Below are 17,157 nucleotides of genomic sequence, written 5' to 3'. Positions count from 1 at the left end.
AAAAAAAGGGGGGAAAAACCCACAGAGACTTAAGACATGTGGAGATCAAAACAAAAGAGAAGATGGAAGCATCTTGTCAGACCTGTTCGCTAAAGCAAGATAAAGCTAAGAGTTATGCTTTGATTTTTAAAAGATTCGGAAATGACATGCTACTTATGGCGCAGTATGCCACACACACTCGCACACATACACATGCTGTACATTTGATTTTACATCAGTACAAAGGCATATCTGATGATATGAATGGTTCAGTATTGTAGGGTGGTTACCATTAGGGATAGTACCAAAATGACCTGCTCCAACCTTTCCATTTTCTGGTCCCCTTCCCTTGGGGTACCAGAGTAATGGTACAGTATGGTATGGGTGGAGCTAGACCCACGACAGTGAGCTGGTTGGGCGACAGAAAAGTGCCACTTCCGTCTATTCTCATGCAAAGCTTGACGTCGCTGGATGTCCTCCATTGTTGTCCGTTGTGTTGTCTGTTGTCTGTGTCGCCTTCGATGTTGTCGTTCGTTGTCAGTGCACCGGTACAATGTAATGTATCCTGCTGACTCAGCCATCGGACACAGTGCACACCTCGTCTACCAAGTACAGGCACTGTTCTCAGTCGGAACGCAAAGCCTGGCCGAGGGCTTTACCATTCCAAACTGTACCCTACCGAACTGTACCATGGTGAAAACACGGCCTAAGTAACCTGAGGATAATTGTGATTTGGCGGGATACATGAAACTGAATTAAATACATTTAGTTTCCTTTCTACATAAGTATGGAAGTGATGCATGACAAAATTCTTCAATCATTATCAAATTTCTATACTATACTGTAATGTACTGTACTATAATATACTGTACTATAATATACTATACATACTATTCTATACTGTACTGTACTATACTATACTATACTGTACTATACTATACCATACTATACTATACTATACTATACCATACTATACTATACTACGCATGCATATAAAGATATTTGTTTGTCTTGAAAATTATGTAGAAATTATGTATTCTTCTGGTAGCCAGAGGCGCTCCTGTATTCCACCTGATTGTCTGGACTCTTGTGAGACCGGTCAGCACCAGCCTTTTGTGTGAACCAAGCAGAAGCAGAGGTCCATGTAATTGTCCTCCCCTCCGCCTGAGCAGTTTAATGAATGGTGACAATCTCAAGCTCACTGCTGAAATGGTAACGAGTGTGCGGGTCAGCGGCTGGCCCCAGATAAAGAGTGTGGTCAAGGTCCAATGTGAAAACGACTTCAACCAGATGCAACTACTCAGGGGTGGCCGGTGTCCTGAACCATTAGCGTGGCCATTGAATGGGGGATAATGGGGGAACTATTTGGATGAATGGAGCACTTTATTTTATGTGAGCAATGTGAATGTGTCCGTACAAGCAAAGAGCGGGATGTAAAGAAGTTACAGTCACTGGATTGTGCTTTGGCTAACCAGTCCTTCAGTCATTTAAAGTATAAATTCTGTCACAGATAAATTCATCTTTCCTGACATTAAAGTCCGTTTCACACAACAATTAGCGAGTATTCGCTAATTGAACCCAAGATAAGTGAAGCGGATAATAACCTGCATGCGTTGTAGATTAAACATGTCTCCACTGTTCACGAAACCAATTTAAACTCAGGATTAAGTGCATATTTTGATCAGTGGGAGGGTTGTATTACTGAGAGTCTTCAGGAACCAGTTCTTAGTTCCTCAGCCTGTGAACACCCTCTTCGTTTGACCTCCCATTTCCTGTTTGATTCTTTGGTTCACCATATCAGGCAAAGGCAAAAAAGAGGTCAACGCTGCCACAAACTGAATGTCTTTGTATTTGTGTTGGAGACCCAGAGACGGCGTCGAAGTAACAGCCCAAAACCCTTCCCCAAATTTAATCTGTGTATAATTTACTTTTGTGCCACAAGAATATAAATTAGATCAAGTCTGTTTTTTTAAAAAGATGATGGACAAAAAAATGATTTCCTCCCTTTTATTTCAAACTGTGCTGAATTGTTTATGTGTGTGGTCTGTTTCTGGAGAATGTGGTGGGCCCCGCAGGGATGGGGAGGGGGGCGTTGCACACTTCGACGGAGCAATTGTATTTGACTGTTTTTGCCTTAAAGATGAATGAGTGCAGTCTTTCTACAGAGCCTCAAAGTCTGTATTTAACCCTCCCCCCATCTCTTTCTTCCTTTAACGTTGTCTCCCATACCCCCCCCCCCCCCCCCCCCAAATAGCTGATTGATAGCGCTTCATTGACACACAGTAGATGGAAATGTCTGCGGGACAAACGGCGGTTGTCGAGCTGGAGTTCATGGTCTACGGGCCCACGCGGTTGACTCTCAATGGGGTCCCTTGTAGCTCTTGTGTGGAGTCATCCCGGGGTCCTGACCGCCCTGTTGACTTTTCCCCAATAAAAGCCATTGACTTCGTTGCCCTGCAGCTTACAAACAAGAAACCCACAGTGGCTGGATTTTGTGGCCGCCGTGTTACAACAGGGCTACAATGGAGCGGAACTTCCTCTGCGACGGTTTGATTAGGTCACCGAGTTCGTCACAAACATCCTTGCAATTTTTTAACTGAATCGATTGAGGAATTTCGTTACCGGCACTGCTCGTGGGAGAAAAAAAAAAAAGAACTCCCAGACTTTGTTCACATTAGCTTGACATGTTTTCCAATACTCATTGACTTTAAGTATGGTTCTGTGATTTATTTGTGTTGGATTACAACTGACTGGCATACAAAAGTGGATTTTTTTTTCCCTTCTTACCACTCTGGTTGTATTCTCAGTCTCTGCCAATTTTGCCTGTTAGTCTAACGCGACTTTGGTAGGAGCTGCCAAGTTCTCGTCTTAATGCACCGCTCCGTACACTAGAAGAAATAGGGGAATCTGGCTCCTGTGCTGTTCAGCACTTTTGTCAATGTGGCTCGGTACACTGCTGCCAAATAAACGCTCTCCCTACTTCCTGCCAGTCGTGATTTATGGCCAAATACATCGTTGCCCTATCCACTTAATCCCCAAAGAAAATCATTTTCCAATTGAGCAGAACGTAGGCCTTGAAGAGCGGCTCAACATGTGGATATAGGGGCAGAATACTTTATTGGCATTGGCGTTCGCTTGAATGATGCATACCTCAATCTCACGCGCTTGATGAAGTGATACGCAGTCCATCAGTCAGTCTGTATGCAGGGCCGATTGAGAGTCAGTGCTCCCCCCCCCACCCCACCTTATACCGAGGTTGCAATTTGATGCGTGCCACACTTAGAAAGCAATAATTATGGATTTATATTCGCAGCGGAGCACTGGGAAGCCGGCAGGACAAATATATTCTGTGTCAGAAGAAGGATGTCAGCTGTTTGAAGCTGTGGAGTGTTACATTTTTATGTGGTACTAATTTTGAACCCAGCATTGGGACAAGGTGCATATGTTTTTGGCTTTTTTTATGTAAGAGAGAGTAGCTGACCGAGACAACACGTGTTTTGCTTGTTCAAACAAGTGTATTTCAAAAGTCTAAGGTCCACTAAATGCGATGGCAATTATGTGACTAAGGCCTCAGGTATATTTCAAGTTAAAAGTGGCAATTTCAGATCTGTCCAGATGAGTATTTTATATAATTTCAGTAATGAATACTAATACAGATCACCCATTTCCTGGTGGGAACAGAGAGCTGTTTCTCTCCTTTGCAGTTGTTTGCTTAGTTTCAGAAAACATTACAAACAAGAAACAACATTGGAGAAAAGTAACCGCAAGATTTTTTTTTTCTTTAGTACAACAAACGAATTGAAAGTAAAACTGAAAGTAATTGTTAGCTGAACTTTTTTTTTTGTTCGCAGCTGATAGTCGAGTCACGGCTGAGTAGAACCAATCAGTCAGTGAATGCGGGCAACTGCATTGCGGTCTCTGAAGGCCTGGATTGTTTTTGCCCATCTTTTCCTACAATGCAGTTTCAGAGCATTTTCAAACCTCTCCATTTTTTGGTGGCTTTCAAGCACCCGAATAATTTGATTAATGTTTTTTTTATATACAAAAATAAAGTAAGTGTGGATACTGGAGTCAAACGTTTGATCATGCAAAATGAACCATGGATCGAAACACTGGAAGATTAAAATACTGATAAGAGTCCACTTCATGGTTTCTTGGATCCCAGGATTGCAGTTTATTCTTGTGTTGGTTTTAAATATCTTCCCAGCTGTTTCCATTGAGAAAGCCCTTTTCTCCTCTTGCCCAGCGTCTACTTACCTGTTGGCACATCTTGGGTGGACAGAATGAGAAATCCAAGAATGCACAGCTGTGAAAACTAAACTTTTATATGTTCAACTGGATGTTTAAAGGTCAGTGGCGAGGGAAAGTAATATTAGGAGGCATAAGTGAGTGCGGCATGATAGATCCTTATCCTTATGTCGAAAGAGCCACTGCTGTTACTTTGCCTTTCTGCCTGCGTAGTGAGAGTGTCAAACGTTACACCAGGATCTCATTAGGAGAGTGACAGCTGCGCAGAGGCGGACAGCCTGTTTCCAGAGACACCAGTTGAGTCACAGTGGCCATCCAGGGATATTTGCTCTATGTCAAGAGTCAGAGAGCCTCACGCGGCCACCAATATACATACTTAAAGCTGCAAAGTTTGTGGCTTTTGGTGTTTTATGTTGTTGATGGAGTTTGCATGTTCTCCCCGTGTGTGCATGGGTTTCCTCCCACAGTCCAAAAACATGCAAATTTGGAGATTAGGTAAATTGGACACTCTTAATGGACCGTAGGTGTGAGAGTGAGAGTGGATGGTTGTTTGTCTCTGTGTGGCCCTGTGATGGACTGGCAACCTACCTCACCTTTTGCCCTATGTCATGTGGAATTTGCACCGGCGCTCCCCACCATCCTCATGTAGACAAAGTGGTAGAAGATGAGTGAATGAATGCTATTCTACCTCCTTTTTAGTTTTCATGAACAGAAATTAGGTAGCAGTACTTGTATGGTGTGTCCTTAATCTGTAAATATGCTCCGTCGAGCTATAGTGTCAGACCTGAGTAAGGGAGCGTTTGTGTGTATACAGCAGCATATCATCAGGGGTCAGCAGGAGCATAAAGTCTATATTGATAAAAGCATTAGAATCCACTTTCTGTGGGCTCGTCCTCGTTTTTTTTCTTGGTTATACTCCAACGTGTTTGCAGCCATCTCACTTTACTCTATCTTTATTGACACAAAGCTAATCACTAATCAGAATTCTCTGAACTTATTTGACAATGGTTGGAACAGACATTTCTTTGTATTTAAAAGTTGCACAGTACAGTTTTAATCCAGTTTGTCATTTTAGTGGCTGAAAAGGTTTATTTTTTTCTTGGCTCCCACTGCATCCGCTACCAAGGTCGTTATCAGCTTTGGCAAGTGAACTGCTGCCAAGGGAAATGTCCTCCATTTTGGTCTTCTAGAACTGGCTTTGGATACCAGGCTCCACTACGGGGGGCTTTAGGACTCTCTGCTTTGAGCCGAGTGCCTTGAGAATCCACTGACAGACTTTGACAGTCCGTGTTGCGAAAATTAGTCGCTGTCCCTCAGCTGTGGTGCTCGACTGCTGACCTCGCCTCAGTTTTTTTGCAGGGGAAAATATTATAAGACACAGTTAAAGACCAGGCCTCAGTGGAAGGTCTCGCGGAATTGCTTTGCATTTCTTTTTTGAATACTAAATACAGCCGAATGCCACAGGTTGTGTGGCTAACAAGAGGGAGCTATGAAAGCCTGGGGGCACCGTGAGGCTTTATGTGGCAACATTATCTGATAGGGATCAAAACATATTTGGCAAAGGACTTGAAGCCTGGAGCCATGTATAGCATGAAGTCAGCTGAGGGCGACAGCGTAGCCTTAATCCTAAATGAAAAACAAATCAATGACATATTTACCTCCTGACCTTCTTAGCTGTCTATCAGGGCCACGAAAACTCTTTATGATTACAAACACGTTTGATGCTCAGACAAAAATGTGAGGTAAAAATACTGTCACCACGGAGGATGGTGGCGTATTAACATGCATCAGGACTGTCCATATTGCACAGAGCTTGCAACTTGACTCCCCGGGAGAAGCCACCTCCAACACAACCCGCTGTTGGCAGCTGCCTCTAGGTGGGACCCTTGGCCAATGAACTCCCCTTTGCCTGCAGGCAAAGACCTTGTTTTTTTTTTTTTTCCTCACTCAATTTCCTAGAGCTGCAAACCAGCCTGTCAATCACATGTTGAGGCCTGCCTGACCCACTGCCTCTCTTTCCATGGCAACGCAATTCCCGGCAGGCCTCGCTGTCAAGAACAGGAGTTTTCTGAAATATGAAAGGCGCGAGTCTCTGATCCAGTGTACACGCAAGGGGTTTTGTGCCCCCTTTGGTTGTATGAATAATACATCCTTATGTTTATTTAGGTATTTACTAATATTTTTTTTTTTCTATTTTACAGCATGTACTGCATGGATTTTTAAAATCAGAGCAGTAGTATTTTTTTTTTATAGCATTATTCGTTTGGTCAAACGTTGTCATATGAAACAATGATACACGCTTTCGAGGATCGATTAGTTGACGTTGCAGCTTATAGATTGACCACTTTTTTTTTTCAATGTCTAGCTTTTTAACATGAGAAAACACAAGAGCAATAAGAGCTGTGACATGCTCCGTTTTCTGTTTGCTAAGCTAAAAGTAGCCTGCAGTGGAATGGACCAAGTTTTTGTTTTGGGGGGGGGGGGGCTGGTTCAGAAATCTGCATTCAGTACTCAGATTCAGAACAGAGTAATCTGTAATCTCAATATGGACTATACAGCGAATGCATGAGCCTAAAGCTCTTTATTTGTATGTCCAGCAGACGTAGAGTGGCACTGGATGCACCTTTTTTCTGCAGGTACATGCTTGACAAGTGGTGAAGAGAGAATTTGGCTGTGGGGGGGGGGGGGGAGTGCTTCATGCTGCTTGGTATAAAACCTTAAAGTGAAAATTGTCTCGAGCTCTGTGGCGTCTCATTATAGTAAGACGGTGATTCTCTGCGGGTTGATTGTCATTTGTTTCAGTTTTAAAAAAAGTTACGTGAAGTGTCTCTTTGAATGCAAGTGTTTTGAGTGACATAATTACAGCCAAGGAGATAATGGGTGAGTGATATTTTAAAATGACTCGAGGAGCGACGTAGGGCAGCTTTCGAACCCTTATGCTGCAGGGACCAAGACACACGTCGCACGTCAATCGCACATAACGCGACACCTAAATCGCACATAAAGGGTGGTTTCTTCAACAACACTTTGCTTGAGGGTGAAAAGAAACGCCCGCTGCTTCTGCTTAAAGTACGGCGGATGCTCTCATCGCATCCCCAACACGTGTGTGAATGTATAACTAATGTCTCGCCTTCTTTTTTTGTAGGTCATCCTGATCCTGACCAAGTATTACCATGCTGACTCCACCAAGGTGCTGGAGAGCTCGCTGTGGAGGTAGGCCAAATGTTTTGCACGACGTTCGCTCTCGCTGGGGATGTCTAAATGTCCTGTCTGGCCTCAGAGTCACGCAAGCTTTCCGTTTATCGCCGAGGTCAGAGCCAGCGCTGGTTCCGCTGTGCTCCTTCAAGGAGACAAGGGTGATGCGCAGTGCTAGGACGGACAAAACATCAGCAGGCAGCTATGAGTAAAGTGGAGGGGGACCGTAGTGCGGCGTTGCGAGACCGCCGCGTGCATCTGTTTGAGCAGATAGTGTATCAGCAGGGCACAGTGAAAGCCGGCACGGGCCAACGTCGTGCCAGGGAACGGGGTCAAGTCTGGCTGGCAGAGTTTCTTCTATTTAGCTAATCCGCTCTTTGCCATAACACTTTCCGCTGCTCTTCAACATGAGAGTGAGCAGAGCTTCCAGTTTACCGCATCAAACAACAACTGTGTCTTGTTTTTTTTGTGCATATATCCTCATGGATTATTAATAGCCCGCTTTATTTTACATCTCCCCGTACCACCTCCCGGGATGCTGTTATGTAGCTGAGCCTGACTTTGTCATTTTGAAGGTGGAGTTAATTATCGTCCAATTTTTGTAATTAAACCACAGAGTAGAAAAAAAACAAAACTCATAACAGGGTTCGTAACACTGGCTAAAATGATCCGTCTCGACGACGTTTGCCGGGAGCAAAACGGGTCTGATGGCGTCACTTAATTCATGCCATTCACCACCACACTGAGGACTCCACGACTTCAAAGCTTCAGCCTCTCATTAGCACTGACTGCATGTCTCCCTAGAGGACAGATATGAATAATGCACATATTTTTCATCCTGCCCTTGTTGATGTTTTAATTGTTGGCAGTCTGTGAATTATATGCTTCGCACTCACGGCTGGACACGCCGCTCGAGACGCAAAGAAAAACACGAGGAAACGGTTGAATTTAATCAGAATTGACTTTAAAGTGTCCGAGGCAGAAGAACTGTCTGTTTGCATTGTTGTCCCAACGGAAAACATTACCATGAAATTAGCAAGTTTCCATTCGGGGGGCCCATATGGCATATCGCTGCCTATGTGATGATGGGTCTTAAACATATACCTCTGTACTTTGGTGCGCTGTGGACTGCCACAATCCGCTGGACTATAGGTTTTTGAAGTCCCAAGGCTGCAGGATCAAAGGAGGAGGAGATGGAGGGAAGATGAATAGTTTGCCGCCTTGCCCTGTCAGGTGGCGTAGATCAAGATGCCAGGTTTCACACAAGGGGGGAAAGTTAACAGCAAAGAGAGAAGTAAAGATTCTCAGGGCAGCTCAGTAACTGAACTGAGAAGCTTTTAGATCACCTGTAGTCTATAGCAGTGTTTCTCAGCCCTGGTCCTTGGTACCCACTGCACTGCACGTTTTTGATGTCTATGAATCAGATGTGTTGGAGCAGGGAAATGTCTAAAACATGCAGGGGCAGTAGGTCCCGGGGACCAGGATTGAGAAACCTACATCAAACCTGTTCAACCATCCGTTCTTCTTCCATAGCGATTCCATCAGATGTGGAGTCTGAACGCACCAAATCAATCTTAAATGCATTCTCAAATTTGATGATAAAAACCACCCTCAGAGGAGATGCATGTGGTCACATTCCTGATGATGCATGAATGCAATCCATCCCCAGGACAGATTAGAAACCACCTTCTCTGACTCACTGCAGTTTCACAATCGGAGCCCTGAACATTTATTTGTTCGCAGTCGCTGCCAAAATATTAACACTGATTAACACATGATTTATATATTTTCAAATGGTTCAAACCTCATTTCAAGTGAAGTCTTTGCTAAAATGTTGGAGATTAATCTATCTATCTATCTATCTATCTATCTATCTATCTATCTATCTATCTATCTATCTATCTATCTATCTATCTATCTATCTATCTATCTATCGCTCTCTCTACCTCTCTCTCTACCTATCTACCTGGAACATGGAGTATTGGAATTTTGACAATTTGTTAAAAACCCCCATTGGTCAAGAATGTCAGTCCAGCCCAAACCATACCATGTGTGTCCAAAGTTTAAACATCCTGTGTTTACTTCAAAGCACAACACCGGCTCGTCCATGTATAGTTTTCCAGCTTGTACCTTTTAAATCGTAAAAACCATAACCGCACTCCGTGCTATGTCTGTGTTTTCCCAGCATGCTGTGGGGAGTTTTGTCTGTCCCCAGGCTTTGGCGTCAGCGCTGGCTCTTTTATTATTATCGCTGTTTGATACACCATCATGTCTGTCCCTCAGTCTGTTATGGCTGGCCCAAGGTCCGGCGCTATAACACAGCTAATGAAAGCGAGCCAAACAACCCCCCCCCCCCCCCCCCCCCCCTTTCTCTTCCCCTTGCGCCCCACATTCGTCCTGTGATGGTAGCGTTCTCTGTGAAGGGAGGGGAGGGAAGACGTGGGAGACAACCTGTGGAGTACCTGAGGCTTTCTGGGAAGGGACTCATCCATGTGAAACTGCCTGTTGGCAACAGGTCATACTTCGTTTGTGCGCTGCTCTCTGTAGTCTCCGTGTGTTCAGCCACTGGTCAATAACGGTGTTGCTTTGCTGTGCTTTGGCTGACAAGAAGTACAGAAAGAAAACAGACTTGCGCTCCGGAGTAAGAAGAAATACCTCGAGCACAACACTTCTGATGTCCCACTGTGTACGTGTGTGTGTGTGTGTTGTAGTTGCATATCTGTTTAAAGCTGCAGTGCAGAGCCTCTATCGCCCCCTGTGGATTTCTGAGTAATCACCAAAACTCGCGGACGTTGTGTTCTATGACCTAGTTTTTTCTCACTTTGTGATATATATATGTATATATGTGTATATATATATATCTATATATATATATATACATATATGTGTGTGTATGTATATATATATATATATATATGTATATATATATATACACACATATATATGTATATATGTATATATCACATAGGAATCCACTTCTCAAACTTTTCATTGGCCCATTTTTATTTGGCGCTTTCGGCCATATTTCTCTTCACTAGCCTCGACCGCTCAGCCGTGATGTCGACGGATGAGGATAATATTCTCTCCGCTTGAATAAGATATTTGCCAAACCTTATATCGTCGCCAACTTCTTAATAAAGGTCAAATATGGATATTGCACCTGAATAAACGGGTGCTTTTTAGATCAGGCAGAGATGTAGGGATTTTCCACTGCATTACCAAACCGTGTTGAGGACTAACGACCATGAGAACTCGAGCCTCAGAAATACTTCAGGACCTTTTTTGATTCTTCTTTTTGGCAGCGAATGCTCACGTACATGTGTTTCTTATTCTCTGCTTGATGCACAGAGCTCCGCATATCAGGGAGTCTGTGGCATCAGTTTGTGATGTGATGGATAATAGTTTGATTTACGGCGACTTTCAATGTCAGCGAAGAGAAATCCGCGTCTTTGAGGCTTCTCATTCCTGAAAAATGCACGTCTTGCGCTGCCAAGAGAGATTTGTCTTACCGTCTATCGCCCAGCGTCCTTTTTTGATGTGCTGCAGATGAGATGCACTCGAGAATTGTTTGAGGTCACATTTATGGCTCATGAATATTGCATCTAATATTGTCTATATGTTCTTTTGATAGATCTTATCTGTAAAGTCTTGGCAACTGGTTTTCAGAATGGACTCTCAGACAGGATTTCGTAGGAAGTGATTGTCTTGGAAGTGTGTTTGCTACACACACACACACACAGTGAGAGAGTTGTGCGGGGCTTATAGTCTTCAGCAGCATTCCGTGAACTCGTCTGGCAGCGCTCGGGAATCCAACGGCCATTAATATTTAAATGTTCCGCACTACAGCTTTAAAAATTCCCCGACTGATACGCCGCACGTGGTCCGTTTACTCCTGCAGTAATCACACGCACACACACACACACACTGAGGATGCTGATGTGACAGTCAGGGAGGTATTTATAATTCATGCCATCTTCACACATGTTTTTAAGAGACATCAACGGCTGAAAACTATCACACTCGGGGTGGTGGGGTGGTGGGGTGGTGGTGTTGGGGGCTTCACTGCTCTCTCATAGACGAGGAGACCGTCTGGCGATCGTCTGACAGGCCAGTACGTGTACGCGCGGGGGATCATCGGCGCCGCACCTCCACAAATGCGGCTGATGTATGCGCCGCATATGTTCGACTGTCGGATATGCTAAGCTACCCAATCAACCATAACCGCGCGCCCAGTTTGATTGATATTCACTCGCCTCCAATGCCAAAAAGAGGGGAAAACTGGAACAGGGCTGTGTGAAAATATTTTTTTTTCTGTGTGTGTGTGTGTGTGTACATGTTTCCTATGTATGAGGGAAAATTAGCATTTTTTTAAATACATCTGGCTGCGTATAATTGTGTCTGCACGTGTTACTTCGGCCCGCTCTAGAGCTCGTGTTTACGGTGGATACCCGTGTCTGTGTGTTTGTGTTTTTATTGCACTTAAGTGTGATTGTACATTGTCTGTGGGATTCGGTGCATCAGCGAGAAGTCGGCCGAATAGAGGCAAGAGCAGAGGGGGTAGAAATCGCGGGGAGTGGAGTGAATCAGAAAAAAGCCTCCAGGGCTTCTTTGCACACTGAACAGTAGGGGGCATCACACTTCACACAGATTCATCAGCCCTTCCAAAATCCTCATCTCCTTGCTCTCTCTCTCTCTCTGTGTCTCTCTCTTCTAGTCTGTCCTTTTTTTATCCCCCCCCCCCCCAACAAAGCGGCTCTTTTAAAGCTGAAGCTCAAGAAGCAGAGCAATCACAGAGATGATAAGTGATCACAGAGATTGTCGAGCCTTTGATGATTCTTTTGGGGGGAAAAGTGGGTCATAATAACAGCAAAGCAGTAATTGATATAAGAGAAGAGAACACATATTTCTCATAACAATATATATATATATTTTTTTTTTAAATAGATTTTTTTACTGGAAACGGCCAATCATCCTCGTTTAAGCAGACTTTGGGGGTCAACTGAATTATAAAGTAACTGATGATGAAAAATCCTGCAACTGGAAGTGTCCTACATGCAACACACACACAAACACACACTCATTCACCCTTTGTTTACCGCTTTATCCTCCACATGAGGGTCACGGATCAGTGGAGCCAATCCCAGCTGACAGGTCGCCCCCTGTCCATCACTCGCACGTTCACACCTACGGGCAGTGTTCAGTTAACTACATGCATGCAAACACGGTAGACTATTCTTCTTTAAATCCACAATAAACAGAGTCAATCTTGTTCTAACGCTTGGATTTAAGAGAAATTGCAGTTGGATATTTCACCAAAATTCTACAAAAAGATTCAAATGACAATAAGCGGTTAAAAAGAATAATAGCATTTAACCCTGAGCTCTTCCTTGCTGACTCTGCAGTGCGTGTTGTTACTGGTGAGTTCTCTTTGAAACCACACGCGTATCAACCGGCGGGACGGCAAAACAGATTCGGCAGCGACTCAGTCAGAAGACGCAAACGGGGGAAGGGAATTTTTCAATTCATGCATTTATTCAACGGGAAAATGCACTCCGTGTCACTCGGAGGGCCTCCCGTGTGTCTCCAGCTCTGTGCCGAGATGTTTGGATTCTTATCCTCCGTGCGGCAACGTGAGGGAGGAGTCTGAGCTGCTTCACATTCAGTCTGCAGCCTGCCACACTGACTGTATCCATGCATCTCATTACCCAGAATGCAAATAAAACAACCAAAGGTTCAGTCAGAGGTGGAGTATTCACACAGGTTGCACCAGAAGCGGCTGATGTTGCCTCAGATGTTTTTTTTCTTTGGCTGACGTGCTACTGCTATTTACACTAATTGCTAATGACCACCAATTGTATTATTATTCATTGTAAGAGTGGCCAAGACGGGCAGCAGCACAATTTACAAGTTACAGGCGAGGACATTAAAATAACAACCATAATTGTCAAACATGCAAAAAGAATAGACAGTAAATAACTTAAAAGTAATAGAGCTCATGTAAAATACACATCATATTCTACAGTCTGAAGGAAACACAGTATACGGCACAAATAGCACACAGTAATCCCGTTATTCAAATGAGAATAGTGATTCAGCCCACATTTCGAGTCCCATGCTTTGTCTTTTACTTTGAAAAACGACATCAGTCTGGTTGTGTTTACAATTTACTGTAAAACGAGCTGCTGAGGAATACACGGCATTGTCATCAGCATATTGACTCATTATTATTATCAAAGATATTTTAAAAGCAGCAAATGTCTTCAGTTAAAATTCTGACGGGTTATAATAGATAGTATCCGGTGTTGCTGACATTTATCACTGATGAAGCGTAAACTGACACTTTGGAAATTGATGCACAACGAGGATACAGTTAATTAAATATTTCAGTGATTTGGAATTCACGCCCTTGTCTCTATTTGCATCTGTGCACCGACTTATGTAAATTTCACCGCGTGAAGTTTTTGCCCTAAGGTTCGTCGCGTACTGAGCTGTGACTTAATATATACAGGAATCCTCGAGTACACGAGTGGATTTATCCACGGTGTGAAACTTCAATGCACGCCAGGAGAGAAACTTTGCTCATTAACCTGCGCGACTTCTCTGTTTTAGTTTGCTTCACTGTATCGAGGCTGGTTTTTATTTCTTTCTTCTTTCTTTTTTGTTTTAGGTTAATTGGCTGCAGCAGTAGCACAGCTCACTTCCCACATAGATGACGCCTTAATTACTTTATTTCAGAAGTGGGTGAGTGTGCACATGTTATGCCACCATTACAAATGTGTTGATGATTAGCCTTCCCTGGAGTCCAGATCACATTTCCTCAAAATAAAGCAGGAGAGTGAGAGAGCCACAGAGTAGAAACATGTGCTTTTGGGCCTAATCAGGTCAGTGTGCCTCATTCCCTCGCTGCCTCTCCTCTTCACCTCACTTCCACCCGTTTATTTCCCATCTCACAGGTTGATTCTGTCTGTTTTTCTCCCTTATCACGCGGTCCTGCCGGCACCTCTACCTCAGTCCAGATGATCTGGAGGGGGGGGGGGGGGGGGGGGGCGTGCTCTAAATACTTAATCCAGAGCATCATCTTCCCTTCATGCCTGCACAACCAAACTGCACCACCTCATCGCTTCCCTCATGCATGCATATTTCACAGCCTGGAGACAGAGAGAGATGGAGGGAGGGGGGGGGGGGGGGAGAGAGAGAGGGAGAGAGAGAGAGGCAGCACCCAAGAGAGCGTTGCTTGCTGCCTGAGATGGCAGGAAGTGAGTGTGCTCTCCAAACACAAGTGGACCGATGTGGAACCAGACTACAGGCCTGCAGGGTTCTGCCAGAGATCTCGGTGGAACATTTACAAAAGGATGCAAAGGGAAGTGGCGACATTTTGTAGACCCGAATCCTGACTGAGGACCGTTTGCATCGTTTCGTTTTTAGCAAAGAAGAATAAATTGACTTCACATTTATACGTCATTGGTGTAACAGGAGGGTTTATTGGCATAAATTGTAGTTTGGCCTTGGTATAAGCATTTTGTATGTACTTTACGCAAGGGTCTTGCTTCACAGAGGGCGCCATCTTGCACCGCCATGTTTCTACAGGAGCCTGAATGGACAAACGTACTCGGAGAGTTTGATTTGCATTTTGAAGCGTCCACTGTAATTATCCGAGGAAAAACTTTCCCTCGAAAGAAACATCTACTCGCAACGAGGGACTTTTCAGATTAACCAGGAACTCTAGAGGCGACTTTTTCTGGTGTTATTAGAGACTTGTAGAGACGCTGTCGTGAAAGCGCGCATCATTCTTTCTAAATGTCTTTGCGCCCCAGACGGAATGAAAGTGTGAGTAATTTGGATGCAAATTACGATGCACCCTCTCATGAGAGAATTACCAGTCATTACTTTGCCCGAGTAAATAAGTTCCTTGTAATAAAAGTTACTGGAATTGTTGGTGGAAAAGGGGCTAATGACATAAAGAAAAGAGAGGAGTGAGTGTAGTGAGTCCTCTATTTGCTACAATCCACTGTTTCACCATTAGATGTCACTGTTTCTTACCCACTGGACTTTTAATCCGAGTACATTTGAAATGAAATAAGCAAGATTACCAGTAATTACGTTAGTTTGTATAGAATTCTGAATCAGGCCAAATGACTCGTAGTCAGAAAGCCACTTTTATTTAGTCCGTGGTTTTCATATAAAGACAAAACATTTATGATAATTTCTCACAGACGACGTTGACCTTGTTCTTGTAGCGCTCTCCTAGTTTCTGTGAGGACACACAGATGTTGTATTTACACTATTAAAAATGAAAAAGTGCACCGCTGTTAACATTTCCATCATAACTCACTTTAAGGTCACTTTATTAGCCTCCAAATTGTTTTTCCTAAATTAAATGTATTCCTATTCCTGAAGTTTTAATAAAGTAAATTCATAAAACAGTTGATTTGCAAAGCAGACTATAAGATAGACATCAAAGAGACCAAAAATGCAGTGGGGGGAAATAAATATAACCCTATTTTACAGCGGGTTTTTTTTTTTTTTCATCTTCTTGATTTTACATTAAAAGCCGGTATGCAGTATCGCAACCAGAAATGGCCGACAAAACGGGATTATGAAGTATCATTTTACACGTTGATGGCCAGTACCACTGATGAGCCAGACATGGAAAGTTTGCACACCGTCCAATAACAGCACGATTGCCAATATTAATGTGAGTAGGATGGAGATGTGCAAGAAACTCGGCTTACGATCTGATTAGACCTGAAATGAACTGGAAAACGAGACGGCCGTGCCAGCATGTGATCATATATATATATATATATATATATATATACACATATATATACACATATATATACATTTATACATACGTGCACAATCTGCTGCATAGATAGCATTCAACGCAGAACACATCCAGGTGTGTTTTAGGCACGGCTCCATGTATACGGAAGCCAGATCGCTTTCACACAGCAGCTTAACAGGCCCATGTGCTCGGGCCATCTGGAAGACGTTTCCCACTTCCTCAAACATTGTTCCTGTGAGGAGGAACACAAATCCACAACTGCACACAGCTGGAGGAAAAGGAGAAGGAGAGAGGGAAAAAGTGAGAGTGAGGGAGGGAGGGAGAGGATGATGGTGAGAGATTGAGCGTTCCTTCTAGACTCACTTCTGTCTAAACTCTGAACGTATCCCCCCAGGAAACAATAGTTGGCAGAGATTTCAGACCTGGAGAAGGTTGTCCTACTATCTAAATCCGTCCACACACACATTATCACGCGGCATTCTTACTCAGGACACTCATAGACGTAATGCATACACTAACCCCTTAACCTTAACCCAATTTTAACCCTAAAATCAGGTCTTAACCCCCCCAAAAAGGCCTTTAAAGATGTGAGGACCAGACAAAAGTGTCCTCACCAACAAACACGATGTCCTCCTTTCGCTTTTCTGCTTCGTCTTTTTCTTTATCCCAATTCCATGGCCTCACTACTTCCCACATGGTCACTCTGGTTTCTGGACTGCACAGTGCAATACAAAGACGAGGAAAAACAGCAGAGGTTTGCATAAAGTATTGGAGAAAAAACATCAAGACGTCAAGAAAAAATCAATATCTATTATGTCATGAGAAGAGAAGATGTCAGAAAGTGAGAAAAATCAAAATTCAGACAAATAAAAATGAAATAAAATGTAATCTCAACGATATCCTAGTTCCGGGTGAAAGTGTTTTGTGTATAGGAATCAAAATAGCCC

At 43.5% G+C, this 17,157-nt stretch overlaps 1 protein-coding gene across 11 annotated transcripts in view; it reads left to right on the top strand.

Annotated features, from left to right (window-relative positions):
- Positions 1-17,157, top strand: part of sorcs2 (sortilin-related VPS10 domain containing receptor 2) — a 292,242-nt gene that overhangs the window by 93,497 nt on the left and 181,588 nt on the right. For all 11 annotated transcript variants that reach the window (XM_058625361.1, XM_058625360.1, XM_058625362.1 and 8 more), the window contains exon 2: positions 7,373-7,440. Coding sequence is in view for 10 of the 11 variants with exons in the window: in XM_058625360.1 (XP_058481343.1) it covers positions 7,373-7,440 (68 nt within the window). In the remaining variant the exon portion in view is untranslated. The remainder of the gene's footprint in view (positions 1-7,372; positions 7,441-17,157) is intronic.

This window comes from Solea solea, chromosome 3, assembly GCF_958295425.1.
Source record: "Solea solea chromosome 3, fSolSol10.1, whole genome shotgun sequence".
In the NCBI taxonomy this organism is placed as follows: domain Eukaryota; kingdom Metazoa; phylum Chordata; class Actinopteri; order Pleuronectiformes; family Soleidae; genus Solea; species Solea solea.
The sequence above is the reverse complement of the archived record's forward strand: the minus strand, read 5'-3'. Positions and strand labels throughout refer to the sequence as shown.